Source organism: Anser anser, assembly GCF_964211835.1.
Source record: "Anser anser genome assembly, chromosome: 3".
Lineage (NCBI taxonomy): Eukaryota > Metazoa > Chordata > Aves > Anseriformes > Anatidae > Anser > Anser anser.
Window position 1 is genome coordinate 117,246,459 of NC_139722.1, and position 14,683 is coordinate 117,261,141.

A 14,683-nucleotide genomic window follows, 5' to 3' on the forward strand; every position below is an offset into this window, starting at 1 on the left:
TTCCTTTTACTCCTCGAGTCTTCAGATCAGTTAGCATAACCAGAATCGGGCTTTTAAAATTATTAACCATTTTAAAGACTGACAACAGCAGAAAGGACAGGTAGTATTACTTTGAGCTTACAGGAGGCACATGTTGGACAGTAAGAAACAACCAGATGCAGAAAACTGTAGGATGCTCCCAAAGAAAAATGTGCCCTCTGCCATCACCACACACAGCAGCTGCATAAAAAAAGACAACATATCAAGCAACTTTTGTTGGTGACTATATGCTGGTAATACCTGCATATCCTTGAAACCCAATTCGTGAAGCGTTTTTTCATCATAATCGGTTGTCAGTTCATGCCCAGATGAAATCATTCTCACAGGTCCCATGAGACCACCTACAATTTAAAAAAAAAAATAAATTATAGTTTTATTTTCTAATGAAAGTGTTGTTAAGATTCATTTTTAATAGTACATCCTTCAGCAGCAATTAAAACCAGACAAAAACTCAATGCTATTTCATTATGAAAACTGCTTATTACATTAAACTAAAGTTCCTTGCATGTATTTAAAAACAGCATTTTCAGTAAGAGTTCACCCAATCTCGCAGAGAGAAGTGTCTACAATACAGATTAAAACATGACTTCCATGTTTTGTAGTAAGTTATACTATGCAGGAAAATGATTGTGAACATCGACAAAATTGCTTTGTATCACACACCTGTGATAAAGACAGCAAAAGCAAAAGACAAAATAATTAATCTTACTCAAATGTAAGTTGGAACTGAAGATATTGTATACTACAGAAAGGAGAAACTCAGAATACCGTCCACAGAATTCTCAACACTGAACAAATCTGAACAATTAAAAGATCAAGAATTTAATTTGATGCAGATAGTCCAGCAAGAAACCTTATTACCACAGATATACATTCATTGTGCATTTTACAATGAATTTATAATCCCAGAATACTTGTATAGTTCTAATCACCAATTACAGTGCACAAAGATATTTGTTGTGGATTAAAATCTGCAGAGCTTTTCCTGATGCTAGGCACTGATCCTGCAGACTAATGAAGAGCTGCCCTACCCTGTCACTACACTTCAGCACTGGGTTTTCAAAGAGGGTCCTTCAGAAAAGCCTATTTTTTTGATCCTCCTTCAGAGATCCTAGGAAGTACTCAGAGTTGTGCTGCCTGAAAATGCTTCAAAACAGTACGTTATTTGCCTATAGAAACATAGTACTCAAAGACATGGGTTAAAACCAAAAAAAAAACCCATCAAACTTTATTCTCTCCCTGTCTCAAGAACAAGCACAGTGTAGCGCATACACAGTCAGCATTCTTCCTCTGGTAACTGCTGAAAGCGCATCACCTGCAATCTGCAGCCACAGTCACTGCTGCTGTGTGCACACAATAAATTCAGGTGATGCTTCCCAGAAACAGCAGATACACACACATGTGCTGACTTTTCCATACGACAGCACTGCAGTCAGATGTGAACGCAGCAGCTTTGACTGCCAGACAAATGGAAATCTCAGACAAAAACACGATCCTCAAATCCTGCACCCCAAAATATTTGTGAGACATTCTTGTGAAAACTGGATATTTGGTAGTCTTTCAAAGTCACATCAGTGAACAATAAAACCATCAAGGTTTTATATGGAGTTGGGCATAAAATTTTATCTCTCACTGTTCTCATTGTCCCCAGCAGGCTGCTTTGAAAACTTATCAATGCAGTCAGGCAAAATAATTTCAAACAGCTAAAGGCGAGCAAACACATCATCCATAAAAATAATACAGAGATCTACCATCTTCTGCACTTCAGCAAACCAGTAACAGATTTCAGAAGAAAGAATACAGGAAATAACCTGAGTGAGAAACAAAAGCAATCTCACATTTCTCACAGCACTGTAAATTTCAAATAAACAAGAGATGTTATAAGAAGTTTTGGGACCTCAACAGAATTTTGTGGTAGATAAAAACAAACCTGAGAAAACAAATAAAAATTAATTAAGGACAGGAAGATTTAGCTCTAGAAAAAAAAGGTGAGAGAAAAATTTGTACTCCTGAGCAAAAGGATTTTAATTCTTACCGAAATTTGATAAACTCTGTTTTGATTTCTACCTCTGTTAATGGAATGACAGCCATTTCAAGTTCCTAACCAGGAACTTTTTTGTTTGTTTGTTTTTGTCACAGATTTACCACTACTAGTATATTTAAATAAACACAGTTAAGGTCACTGAGACAGAAGAGTGCACCATGTGCCTTATAGAAGATGTCTCTTGTGATGCAGAATGACTGAGGTTTCTAAGTCTAACAGTCAATACACTGAACTGTAATTCACAGAGATCTTGTGACCAAACAACTTTTTTTTTTTTTTTTTAAATCAGCTATACAAAACAGTCTACAAAATAAAGCATGGCTGAGTAAAACAACAAGTTTTAACTGCAAGTCTCAGTTTCAGTCCTATCCTCTCAAAATTAGGAGTTGAAAAGTAGAAGTTATTCAAGTGGATTATTTCAAACTAATGGTGGAATGCAGAGGACAATGCAAAGATACTTCTTCAGGAGTTTCATTAATAAGAAATTTAGCCAATTCCAGGATTTTATGCATCTATCAGCCAACACAGCTATCAATTACAAGATGAAGTACTTAAGAGGCAGTAATATAGGTTTTAAACCTAGCAAAGAACACTGGGTTTAGGAACCAACAGATAAAATCTGTATGGTTCTCCAGCTTCCCATAGTTACGGTACGTTAATTATTAGTGTAATGAACACAGACAAATTCAAACAACATCCATAAAATGTTAGGTGTACAAAATTATGGATATCGGCACGATCATTCTAATATTGATGTACGTGTATTTTGTGTGCATGTAACATGGGTGAATGGCAGCTCCCGTAGGGCTGCAATTCTGAATTTGCTGGATTTTGTGTCTCTATATTTTCAAGTAAAATAAAAAATAAAAAGAATCTGGTTTCTGGCCATACCTCATAGAAAACAAGACAAGTTTATTTACTAAAACAGCTTCTGAGAAGTGGCTAGAAAGCAGACTTCATCAAGAAGGTAATTAAGATGTCTAGTGTTCAAAGTCTGGTATACTGACACCGTGTCTCATTAAAATATTTTTTTTAAGTTGTAAAGCTACAAAAAGAAAGTCAGATTAACATTTACACTTTTCCTAATGGTCAGTGTTGTTGGGAAGAGATGTGTTCATGGACACAATTTGTTCAGATAATATACCCAGAACACCAACTCTTGCTCATAATGAGTCAGAAAGAAAACAAGAAAATATTGAGGAAAAAATAATTCAGAGAACAAGAACATTCCAAACAGCAATAGCCACTAAGAACACTATAATATATAGCAACAATACGATTCAGAAAATATCCTTCTCCTAAAGGATAAAGCAAAAAAAAAAAAAAATTCACTCAGAAACACATAAAGAAAGGGAACAACAACAGGAAGCTTATTCATCACACTGTAAACAAGCAATGACCATCTCAGGAACAACATGACTTTCAAAATTAAGAATATAAAAATAGGATGAATGATCAATTTAGCTACAGGATGATCATAAATTAAGAAGTAGTTGCAGGAGCAAGGAAAATACAACACCTGACTGGAATACATATGTGCAGGGTATAAATTAGGACTTTAAATTATTAATTCATATTATGAATCAATTGCATAGACAGAAAGGTATATGTATAACAAAATATAGAATAAGGTTTTATGTAAAAGGATCTCTAAGTTACAGAAAACTACATAATTAAAACAACAATGAAAAGAAACCCAATGCAGGAGAAGTAAGCCTATTAGGAGTTGGATCTTGGCCAGATCTAAGGACATTTGGCAGATCTACATTTTCTCTGCAATTTCAAATAAATGATAGCACTTAAGAAGAAATGCTATTAATTAAGTGAGGATGATGCTAACTGTAGCTACAGGTAGAATAAAACATATAATAATGTTTGCTTACTGAGGATATCTGGGGAAGAAAAACAGATAGTCTTCTAAGCTGTAAATGGATGAACACTCATACGGGCAAAAAATACAGGCATGAGTACTATAGCTTACCAGGGAAATCCCCTTTGCGGCTGCTTTGGCCAAACTCCTGAAGCTGTGCTTGTTGATTTATCTGCTCCTTCTGCAAATTTTCATACCAATGGGTGACTTCTGCTCGTAGATCTGCCACCTGATCACTGGGATACATTTCTATAGTCATCTGAAATTAAATACATATTTTGTTTTTTGAAGCGCACAATGAACTTACTAGAATTTAACAGCATAGGATGTAGTTGTAAAAAGGCTTTTTTAAACTACCTTGTCAGGAAGTCCTGCTGGCTGACATACAATTCTTAATGGTAGTGACTGTTTGTCACTCAGGGCTTTCAAGTGACTGCTGATACCAGTACCTTCAATCTGCCACTGTCTCAGATGATATGCAAACCTTAAGAAGCAGGTAAAAACATTCACAAAGTATTTTTGTCAAAATCTATTTAACACAAACTGTCAGTAAACAATTACAGGAAAAGCAAAACTTGGCCCCTTATTCTCTGTTTTTTTCAAAATAAGAAGAGGTTATTATTATATATAAGATTGGTATTCTCATTTTTTTAAAATAAAAATAGATTTGAACAAATGTGAAAAAAATATTTCTTTTGTGAGGGATGCAGAAATGTGAACCATAATCATACATCTTTATACAAGGACAATGGCCAGCTTTTGTAACTGTTTAAACTTCATAGGTTATCTTTCAGAAATACCCACTGCTGTCCTTACTTTACACAAAGAAAAGTGAAGAAACTATTATTTATATTAGTAATTTTGTAACTCGTAACTCATTCATCATTACTATAAGAGAAATGGAAAGAAATTCTGCATCCAAATATAGCGAAGAAGCTATTTACCTTCTCCTAAAAGCTTCCAGGTGTGTCTTTAGCATTAAGAGTCCTCTTTCAATAATTGTCAGACTTGAGTGAGAATCTTGCTCAAGATTACTAGAAGCTATCATCAGACTCTCCATACACTTGCTAATAAACTCCTGTTCTTTTTCAAGACCAGTTTTACCTGTAATATCAATGTTAAAGTAAATTATATAAGCACAAAATTAAGTCTACGCATTTTAATGTTAAGAATAAAAGGCGGATAATGTTAGATATTCTTTAGAACATATTAAACAGAACATATAGATAAATAGAAAATATTAAACAGAAAAAATATTAATAAATATTAATATTTATTAATATTAAAAATATTAAACAGAAAAAACAGAAAAAATTAAACAGAAAATATTAAACAGAAAAAAAAATGAAAATTCCTACCATTGATATAATAAGAGTTGATATACTGGATAGCTGCTCGACTGACATCACCCGACTGTGCTCTTAAAGCAATACCCCAGAACTGGTCCATGCCACACAACTGTTATGACAAAAGGAAAACAAACAAACAGAACATTGCCTTATTGTTTTACTGGGAGTAAAGCCTTTCTGACCTGAGAGATTTTATTATACTCTTGATCCAAATCCTAAAAGTATCTCCTCTGCTCAGGTTCTCATCAATGCAAACACCAATTATTGTAAAATCCCACCACTGACAGAAATATGTTCATACTTTGAAGTGTTAGGACAATCGGTTAAAATTCAAAAGAGTGAGTTTTAATTTTTGACAAAGAGGAATGATTTTAAACGAAGCCTTAAAATGACAACTATTATCAGTATTAGTTTTAAGAACAGAAATCTTAAATCAATCATTGCCTCAAATCAATTCACAGGAAAATACCCTACTTATCACTTTATTTCTATGGCAGTTTCCTGGTAAAAACAAACTACAGAAGAAAAACTTCTAAAGCGCATCATACGTAAACTGAGGTATGTTTTAGAACAAATCTGTAGTCATAATGAAATACGCCTAATTTTAAGTAAAGATTTTCATGTAGTCTGAATCTTATTATTTACAGAAGTAAACGCTACAAGCCTATTCTTTAAACACAACAGCTAACACAGTTCAGTTATGCAAAGAGTATGATAAACTACACAAAGATGCACAGGCAACAGGTATCACTTTCTTCATGGTTTCCTATCTCTGCCTCTAGAGACAAAAGACGTCCAAAGTCATGAGGAAAGGTCGAGATTTGCAGGCCTCTTACTTCCATTTTACCGTCCTATGTTTGAAACTTTTGAGAGAGATGGTTCCTGGACTCTCTTCAAGGCAGAAATCCATACTGCCTCTATCACCACAAGCCGTGACATTAGTGTTTCAAACCAGAAAACAACTTTCAAATCAGTATGTTCTCAAGCTAAATACAGTGGCGGGTAAGTAATTTAATTTTCCCTTTCCCTCAAAAAGAAGAAAAACTAGAGCACACGGTGTAGGCTTACCTCTGAGTTTGAGCCACCATCATATGCACTAGTTGCCAGTCGAGCCAAATTACACAAATGCTGGAAGAGGTTTAGGCCAGTCATACTAATAGTTTCAGGTTTCAGCTGTGGCATCTGAATAAAATATGTTTTAGTATTGAAAAGAATAAAATTCATTGGTGGAATAGGTAGAAATTTCAAATTTTAAATAGAGAGAAATTACAAATAAAATTTGTTCTTGCAAAAGATTATTGAATTTTATACACAATATAAATAATCTACTATAATCAGCTTCAACAATCCCTTTTTCTCTACCACTGATTTGGACTGTAATGGTACAGAAGGAACAAAAATTACTATTGTAACATTAGTTGCCTAATTTACAACAGCAGGAGAATGTGCTGGCACATATGAAACTTCAACAAATTCATACATTTACGATAAGTACACAAACTGTGTAATACTGAAAAAGAACTAGAATGCTTAATTTATTGAATAATACAATCTATACTATACTATAGTCTGTTGAAATGAATGGGACCCCTTGTAGAAAGCTCTGCTGTGGCACGTTCATATTTTCAGCGGATACATGGATGAGATTTAAATACTATTCCCAAAGCGAAGTCTTTTTTTTTTCTTCTTTTTTTTTTTTTTGGCAGGTAACTGTATATCATTTGGGAAAATACAGTTTTGGTTGTTTTTTTTAATTGAAATGAAGTGCTACATAGCTTCAGATACAACACACAGGCTATAATGCACAGAAGAACTGGAGTAAACATTCTTGTGAAAAGAAGTCATGCCAATCCCTTTCCCTAATCCCTCCACACAGGAAAAAAAAAAAATCATTTACACGACAAGTGGGGTCCTCCCAGAGTACTGAAGAGATATACTTCATAGAAATAATTTTAAATATTTTAACCTGTGCTGATATGTAAAGAAACACATCAGAATTACTAAGGTTGTGATTTACTATCTACATACCTTTTCCAAGAAAAGATGCTTGTAAGTCTCCATACCCATAGCATGCTGATCTTTACTTCGTACTTGATTCAAAAACCAGTGTAGTGCATCATCATAACATTCAGAATCTTCTACTAAGCAGTGCCACAATATGTCCACTTGTTCTAAACTCAACCCTAAAGTTAGGGAAGCATTTTTAGCTATTTCAGTATATCATCAAATACATGGTAATATTCTACAAAATCCAAGAATACACACAAAGAAATCAGAAAAGGTTTTGTCAGGACAAGAAGTTTTCAGAAGCAGCAGAAGAAAAATGCAACATCTGCCAATGAGGAATCACAAGACTTTTCCATTTTCAGAGCTGGCAATCAGTGAGTTTTTGGTTGCTAGTGATGTCCGTTAAAATTGTGTATTTTAAAAATGACATATTTATTTAAAACATCACTGATTATTAAGAAGTATGCAAGTTTTACTGCGAGGTGCTTCTCTGGTAAGTTAACCTAAAATACTTACTGAAATGATCTGGTGATCCTAGAGTTGAAAACACGCATGTCAGGAATTGAAGACGAACCTGAACTTCTGCACTGTGGCTGTATCTAAAATTTAAATTTGTATAAAAAAGGAAGTTTATTTAACTTAGCAATATTTAATTTCTTATTGTCCTAACTTTTTTTTCATTAATGCATATGCCCCTCAACAGTGTAATTTTTTCATATAAACTTTTCTATGAACTTCCAGTCCAGTATATAGCCTAGACTTCAGTTATATACATTAAAGAACCACATCAAAAAGTGAAATGAGACAACAGTCATTAGTAGGTAAGGTGAAGAGTTTAAGATTTTTTGTGTTTATTTATTTATTTATTTATTATTTTTCATACAGTCCAATTCAAATGCATTATTTTGTCATTAGCACCTTGCAGGAACCGAACTTATTTTTTCCTAATTTATTTACAAAAATAATTTCATAACCTATATAAAACTATTGACTTCACTTCCATTTATAAGCTTAATGGTTAAAGGAGTGGAACAGTGTACTGTCTTGCCTGAATTTAAAGCAGTTCACCTCACTTTCAAACAGCTTTGGAAGTAGTTTCTCATTAGAGAAATGTCCAATATAACAGTATATAATGAAGTAAAAATATGTCAAAACCTGGACAATCCAGTCCTCTGGGATTGAGAAGCTAGAAATTGTATCATTTATTTAAAAAAAAAAACACCTAATTTTAAGCATACATATTGGAAAGTGGATGAATGTGTTACACAAAAGAGCGATTGTAAAGGTCAATGATAACATATTTTAAAACAGAAATATTTGAGTAATTTTTTCATGATATAAGAATTTTAAATTAATTTGCATACAAAAAATCCTTGTTTTATCTGTAAAGAAGCATTCAACAATGTCTAACAAAAATGATGCAAGAGTATAAAAGTTGCCATGTTTTGTTTTTTTTAAGGAAAAGGAAATTATTTAAAATGCGACTACATTCATAGACTTTTCTCCATCTAAGCATGTAATGCCACTACAGAAATTATTTACTTAAAAAGTATGCATCAGAAGCACCAGAAGAAAAGCAGAAAAGATATGTTTAAAACCACAAAATATCAAACAGTCAAAGTCTGTTCTGCACTTACAACGTATGTTTGTGTCGTCCTTCCCTGACTGCCTGGATGTAGTGTACCAAATTATCAAAGAAAAGTTTCATCATGTTAAGTTCCTTTTCTGCCCACCTATTTAAATTCAGAAAGCAAAAAGCATTAGGGCTTGTTTAAAAATGCCAGAAAAGCCACAGGAATTAGACAGCTATTACAGGAAAATGCACAAAAATAAATTGAATGTTGCATTTTCTATCTAACATAAATTCAAGTTTCAGTACAGCACTCTCTTCTTTATTTTCATCCATAAGGCTCCATAACAGAACTACGAGGTCAGGCACACAACTGATAGAACTTTCCTTTTGCAGCCCATGAAAACTGTTCCTAAAGGCCCTAATTCAGCAAAAATCCATGCCAAAAATCAGAACTGGGTTCATATTTAAATGCCATGTCAAAATGAACAAGAAGGATTGCTAATAAGCAGTGTAAACTTTCTTAGAAATTCAAGTAGTCCAATTCTCTACAGTTAGATCAACTAGCTAAGTTGGTTGTTCTAGTAAGCAATGCTATGCTACATATTTTCACATTTGAAAAGTTTTCTTACAAACCATTTTATTACCAAGCTGCATTTGATATATAATCAGAACAGAATCATGCTGATCAAGTTACTGCAACCTTTCACAATATACTATTCCTGGATGTCTAGAACTGTCTGACAAGTCTTTGACAGGGTTTGGGGGGAAACAGTTAAAAAAAAAAAAAAAGTCTTCACCTCAGTTATGATAGCAGAGCTTATTAGGATTAAAACTAGGCCTGAGTGATTAGACAAGTTCATACAACTAGGCCAGATAACAGACATGATAATCTTAGGTCATTGTTAATTTGGATCACACTAGAAGAGCAAGCCTCAAAGCAGTCCTCCGAATGTCATCACCTCTGTTGGTTTAGTGTGTTTGTGGGGGGGTTTACTTACATTGTTATCCAATGTGTGTCGTAACTGCTCCCAAACTGTTGAAATGTACCAAATAACTTTGGAAGAAGACGAAGTGAAACTACTACTGATCTAAAGGAAAAAGAAAGAATCACTACAATGTGACCGTTACAAAATGAAAATAGTTTTAAAATTACTTTGGGAAGCTCCTGGTCAATGAGCAGATATGCTAACTGAAAGCACTGGAATACATCTGGGTGAAGTTTAATCAGTTTTCTGAATTTGAACTACATATATATCAAAATATTTACATATCATACCTCGCACAAAGAGCTGTTAGACAAGTATCAAAATAAAACTATACATTTCACATATTTAAAGTGAAAGTATTTAAATTTCACAAGATACATTCTTATTTTTAATGTTCATAATACTTATCTTTTGAAATTTCACCAAAATGGGTATTTTTTTTTTCTACAAACAGATGAGACAGCAGAAATAAATCTCAAACTGTCAAAATATTGCCATTTTCAAACTGTACAATCTCACAGTTTTGGCTGGTATTAGAAGTTATCTAAAGTCAGGGTACATCTTCATCCTCCAGCTGCTCCTTCATAGAAATTAAATCTCACAACAGACTTGGTGGGTAAGAACTTGTCTGCTTCTCAGTCACTTAAAGGTAAAATCAAAATATTCAGCTCAAAATGCTTATGCTAAGGCACTTGACTTTGCACTCAACTGCTTAAGAAAAATGTGAACCCAAGTTTACCAACTGGTGGGAAGGCAGTAAGCTCTGGCAGAAGGGAGAAAAGACAAAAGCACAAGATGGGAAATTCAGGATGCTGATAGAATAGAAAAATGGAACATCAGACACATCCATAGCACTTTTAAAACTACTTTTATACTTTAACTTTTGTCTGTTTTAAATTGGCTTCCTGTAAAATTAATTAACTGGCATATTCAACTTGGATTTCTTATATACTGAAAAAAGATGAATGTAAAACCAGATAATTTAAGTTACCTGTTGTTTGCTAAATTTTCTAAGCAGCCTTCAATAAATCTCATTCGAATCTGTCTGTCAGTGAACCAGCATACTAAAGAACAAAGCAGCTTCTCTGCTTCATTTATTAACCCTTCAGAGAGATGAATCTACAGCAAGTAGAAAGAAAGGTCACTGAATAGCATATAATTTATTTTCTTTTTAAAAATATTCTTTTCTTGTATTCAACTTACTGCATCTTCATCCTGGACCAGATCCCACAAAAGGGTATTTCCTTTCTTACAAACATTATCCAAATTAATGTCCGTCACCGCATTGCTATTATATTGATGTTTATGAACTGCTGGTCCTGAACAAAATATAAAGACCGTTATTAAATAAATAGAAGGAATCATCTAATCTGAGCATTATTCCCTCAGTGCATGAAGAACATGCTTTACTTCTCCATTTGGCTACTTTAAAGTGCATACAATAACATTACAGTTGCAGTTTTTTTCTGCATATGATTTCTTTAAAAAAGAAAGACACAACCTTATAACCATTCAAGAATTCGACGGGACAGTTAAGGTAATATTTGCATTGTTTTTGGCTAGCTGCAAGTGCAACAAAAACACTACCTAAGAATTGCAGATGCAGGTGCAATTGCTTTTTCATTTAATTAGATCTAATTCATATAAATATATATGTAGTTATACATAATTCTTAGCACTGTGGACTGAAGGGAGGTTATCTTTTTAATTACTATGGTTGGAAAGTAAAAAGCACATTTCAATAAATTCCTCTCATACTGCATGATATCCTATATCTAACCAAAAACCAGGAAAAACAAACACTATTTTTACATATGATAGAGTATTAAAGTGCATGATTTTAGAAACTCATCATGTTTTCATGAACAGGGACAGACGTTTTCCTTCTTGTATGTGGTCACAGCTGGTACCATTCATTTCTGCTATTTGATACTATTTTCATACTGCAGCAAGGTCAAGTAAAAATTTTAGAATGTGTGCAGAACACTGTAATCATTTGCACATTCAAAACTAGGTGTGTCAAAAATAATTTGCCTCATGCTCAAACAGTAATTCGGATCTCTCTATATAATATGTATATATATGCATAATATCTATGGAAAAATGATGCTGATTTACAAAATATTTTAAATACAAAGTTTTTTAAATACATCATCCCAAATTTTCAGTGTCAGGCTGAAATCAAGAAATACTATGCCTGAAGAACAAACACTAAACCGTGTTTCAGGAAAAGATGTAAATAGTAGTGGTTTTACTGTCTGCTGGAAGATAGCAAACATGGTTCTCCTGGACCAGTGAAGAAAAATGTCAAACCCTTCACTAACCATACCCTCTGTTATATTTAAAAGAAGGATAAAACAGAAAACAAATCTGCCAAAATAGCATATGGAAAGATACCACAATTCTTACAGAGCATTACAATAGCATATTAAATTACACCCTGAAGAAAAGTAGATTTGGCAGTGAAAGATAAAATTGCATAAAATGCCCTTTAAGGCAAGCTCCCTCCAATATCAAGTTGTATTTTAACTCATTTTTCAAAAGTTATCCTTTGCACAGTCCATTATGGTTAATTCATTTAAGATGATAAATGTATGAAATCACAGTAATATCCACCCACCAGAAGAAAAGTCACATAAGTTTTCAGGGAAAAAAATATCTAGCGTTTCTGTAGCACTCTTCTCTTAATTTCAATTAACTGATTTGAAAAAAAACATTTCTTAGGCTTCTTAGTGCCTTTGTTTTCATTTGTATTAAAAGATCAAGTATTTTATTTTTTATTTTTTTAAAAAAGATAAACACAGTTACATATAGTGTGATACAAAATGAATCCCTTGGAAATGAATTAACTTGAAACAGTAAAATCTCAGTAGTTAGTCACTGTGGTTTCTTTGGAGAACTACATTTTTATATACAACTTCACACATGTATGGTTAAAGTAATTTGATTATTCAATTTATTATTATTTATTTACTCTTCTATTGAAGAATACTTTAAAATTACACGAAACTGAGTTAGAAGTACGGACAATGTTTTTCTGCTTTCTTTTTATTACTCCTACCTTGAGTAAGATGTTCATGATAGATAGAGGCGAGGTTAGGAAGGTGCTGCTGGAGATGGGATGTTAGCTCAGCATGTGAATTAATCTGTACAAGCTCTTCTTCACAGCCAGACTCTTCCCCATCAAAATCTGCCATATTTTTCTCTGATTTTGCACTGACTTGAGAACTACTGCAACTGACATCATCTGCACTTAACATGTCATCAACCATATGTCTGTAAAAGAGGAACGTTAGAACAGATAATATCAAAGAAAGCTTTTTTTACAGCAGACTAATCTGATAAATGAGTTAAAGCCTTTACTAGAAGACAACTGAAACATTACGATGTAGTCAAGTTACTCAATGCGTAGTTTATACATGTATTTCAATACATAGCTAATGTAATCCAAGTAAACAGACACCTCTGTAAGCTAAAGTCAGGCTGAAGCATTTGTCTAAACAACAGACCTTTATATAAATTTGAAAAACAATTATAGATAAATTGAAGGTCTCACTATCATGATAACTGTGTTGACTTCTTTAAGCTAAATTACAGCATTTTACAAAGCAACATTAACGCTGTTAAATATTGTCATACTTATTCAATCTAAAAACTTTATTAAAAAAAAAAAGACTTTAATCACAGTAACCAAACAGATAACTGTATAACTACTTGAGATAACTATCTGTCAGAAAAAATTATCCCAAATATAGCAAAACATCAACACAAATTTCTGATCAAACCGAGTATTTTGCCACCAGTTTTATTTTTGTTACAGGAGGAATGAGGAGACATGTCAAGCTACCTACCCATCATGGTGATGGTGGTGGTGGTGGTGGTGGTGGTGATGCTGTGGACCAATGAATTGCCGACAGTTAAATAATTCATTTCCAATAGCTTCCCCCAGAAAGTCCCCTGTATGAGTTATACAAGAATCTTGAGACCCTTGTGAAATGTGAGCAGTGCTCATTTCCCCTGCCATGTCATGCTCTGCATCCTCAGCATGGGAACAGGCATCTAGCATTCTAATTCGATTATCCACTGGTGTCACAGAGTCAGTATTAAAAACATGGTCCTTTCCTGCCCCATTATTTGCACCACTCCTCTCCGATGCCCCTTGTGAATCTCCCAGACAAATGCCTGTTTGTGATTCCAGTTTCCTGTTCCGTAGATCCGTGCTCCTACTGCTTTTTTGGGGATTATGACTCCTATCTTCTTCCTCTTCATCCTCCTCCTCTTTGAGAGCTTCAATATCTGCAATGTCTTCAGATTGCACTTCACTGCCAGGACTTCCAGCAGACTGGCTTGCATGACTAGAGTTGGCCTCATTACTGGATCCATCACTGTGGCCACTGCTACTACCAGGACCACTACTGCCATCTTCACCGCTGTTTGCTGTCTCATCAGAGCTTCCTTGCATCGACTCCTGAATTTTTTTTTTTTAAGATTGGAGGAAAAATAAAACACCATTGAAAATGCATAATGAACATCATCATCACTCAAATGCCATTCTTTGTTTATAAGAAAATGTGTCAGAGATACAAGTTTTCATTCACTTTTTCTCAGTTTGGTTGTCAATAACAAAACACTCCAAGAGAGATATGGATTTAAGAATTTAATTTTTGTATTCCCTTAATGATAACAGACATACTCTTTGCATGTAAACAGACAGAGGAACACTGTGACACACAAACAATACATCCCGGAATCCCTTATGAGATTAATTTCATTTAAATACAATTAAAAACAGGAATTCCCTCCACCCCCACCTTT

General features: G+C 33.8%; 1 protein-coding gene across 5 annotated transcripts in view; it reads right to left on the reverse strand.

The window, feature by feature from the left end:
• USP34 (ubiquitin specific peptidase 34) overlaps window positions 1–14,683 on the reverse strand; it is a 129,956-nt gene that overhangs the window by 57,834 nt on the left and 57,439 nt on the right. For all 5 annotated transcript variants that reach the window (XM_083829696.1, XM_083829697.1, XM_083829698.1 and 2 more), the window contains exons 15-28: window positions 13,720–14,336; window positions 12,930–13,144; window positions 11,072–11,187; window positions 10,860–10,987; window positions 9,881–9,970; window positions 8,947–9,042; window positions 7,826–7,908; window positions 7,331–7,485; window positions 6,371–6,484; window positions 5,312–5,411; window positions 4,898–5,057; window positions 4,311–4,437; window positions 4,065–4,212; window positions 280–380 (exon numbers count right to left, since the gene is read on the reverse strand). In XM_083829696.1, coding sequence (XP_083685822.1) covers window positions 280–380; window positions 4,065–4,212; window positions 4,311–4,437; window positions 4,898–5,057; window positions 5,312–5,411; window positions 6,371–6,484; window positions 7,331–7,485; window positions 7,826–7,908; window positions 8,947–9,042; window positions 9,881–9,970; window positions 10,860–10,987; window positions 11,072–11,187; window positions 12,930–13,144; window positions 13,720–14,336 — 2,250 coding nt within the window. The remainder of the gene's footprint in view (window positions 1–279; window positions 381–4,064; window positions 4,213–4,310; window positions 4,438–4,897; window positions 5,058–5,311; window positions 5,412–6,370; window positions 6,485–7,330; window positions 7,486–7,825; window positions 7,909–8,946; window positions 9,043–9,880; window positions 9,971–10,859; window positions 10,988–11,071; window positions 11,188–12,929; window positions 13,145–13,719; window positions 14,337–14,683) is intronic.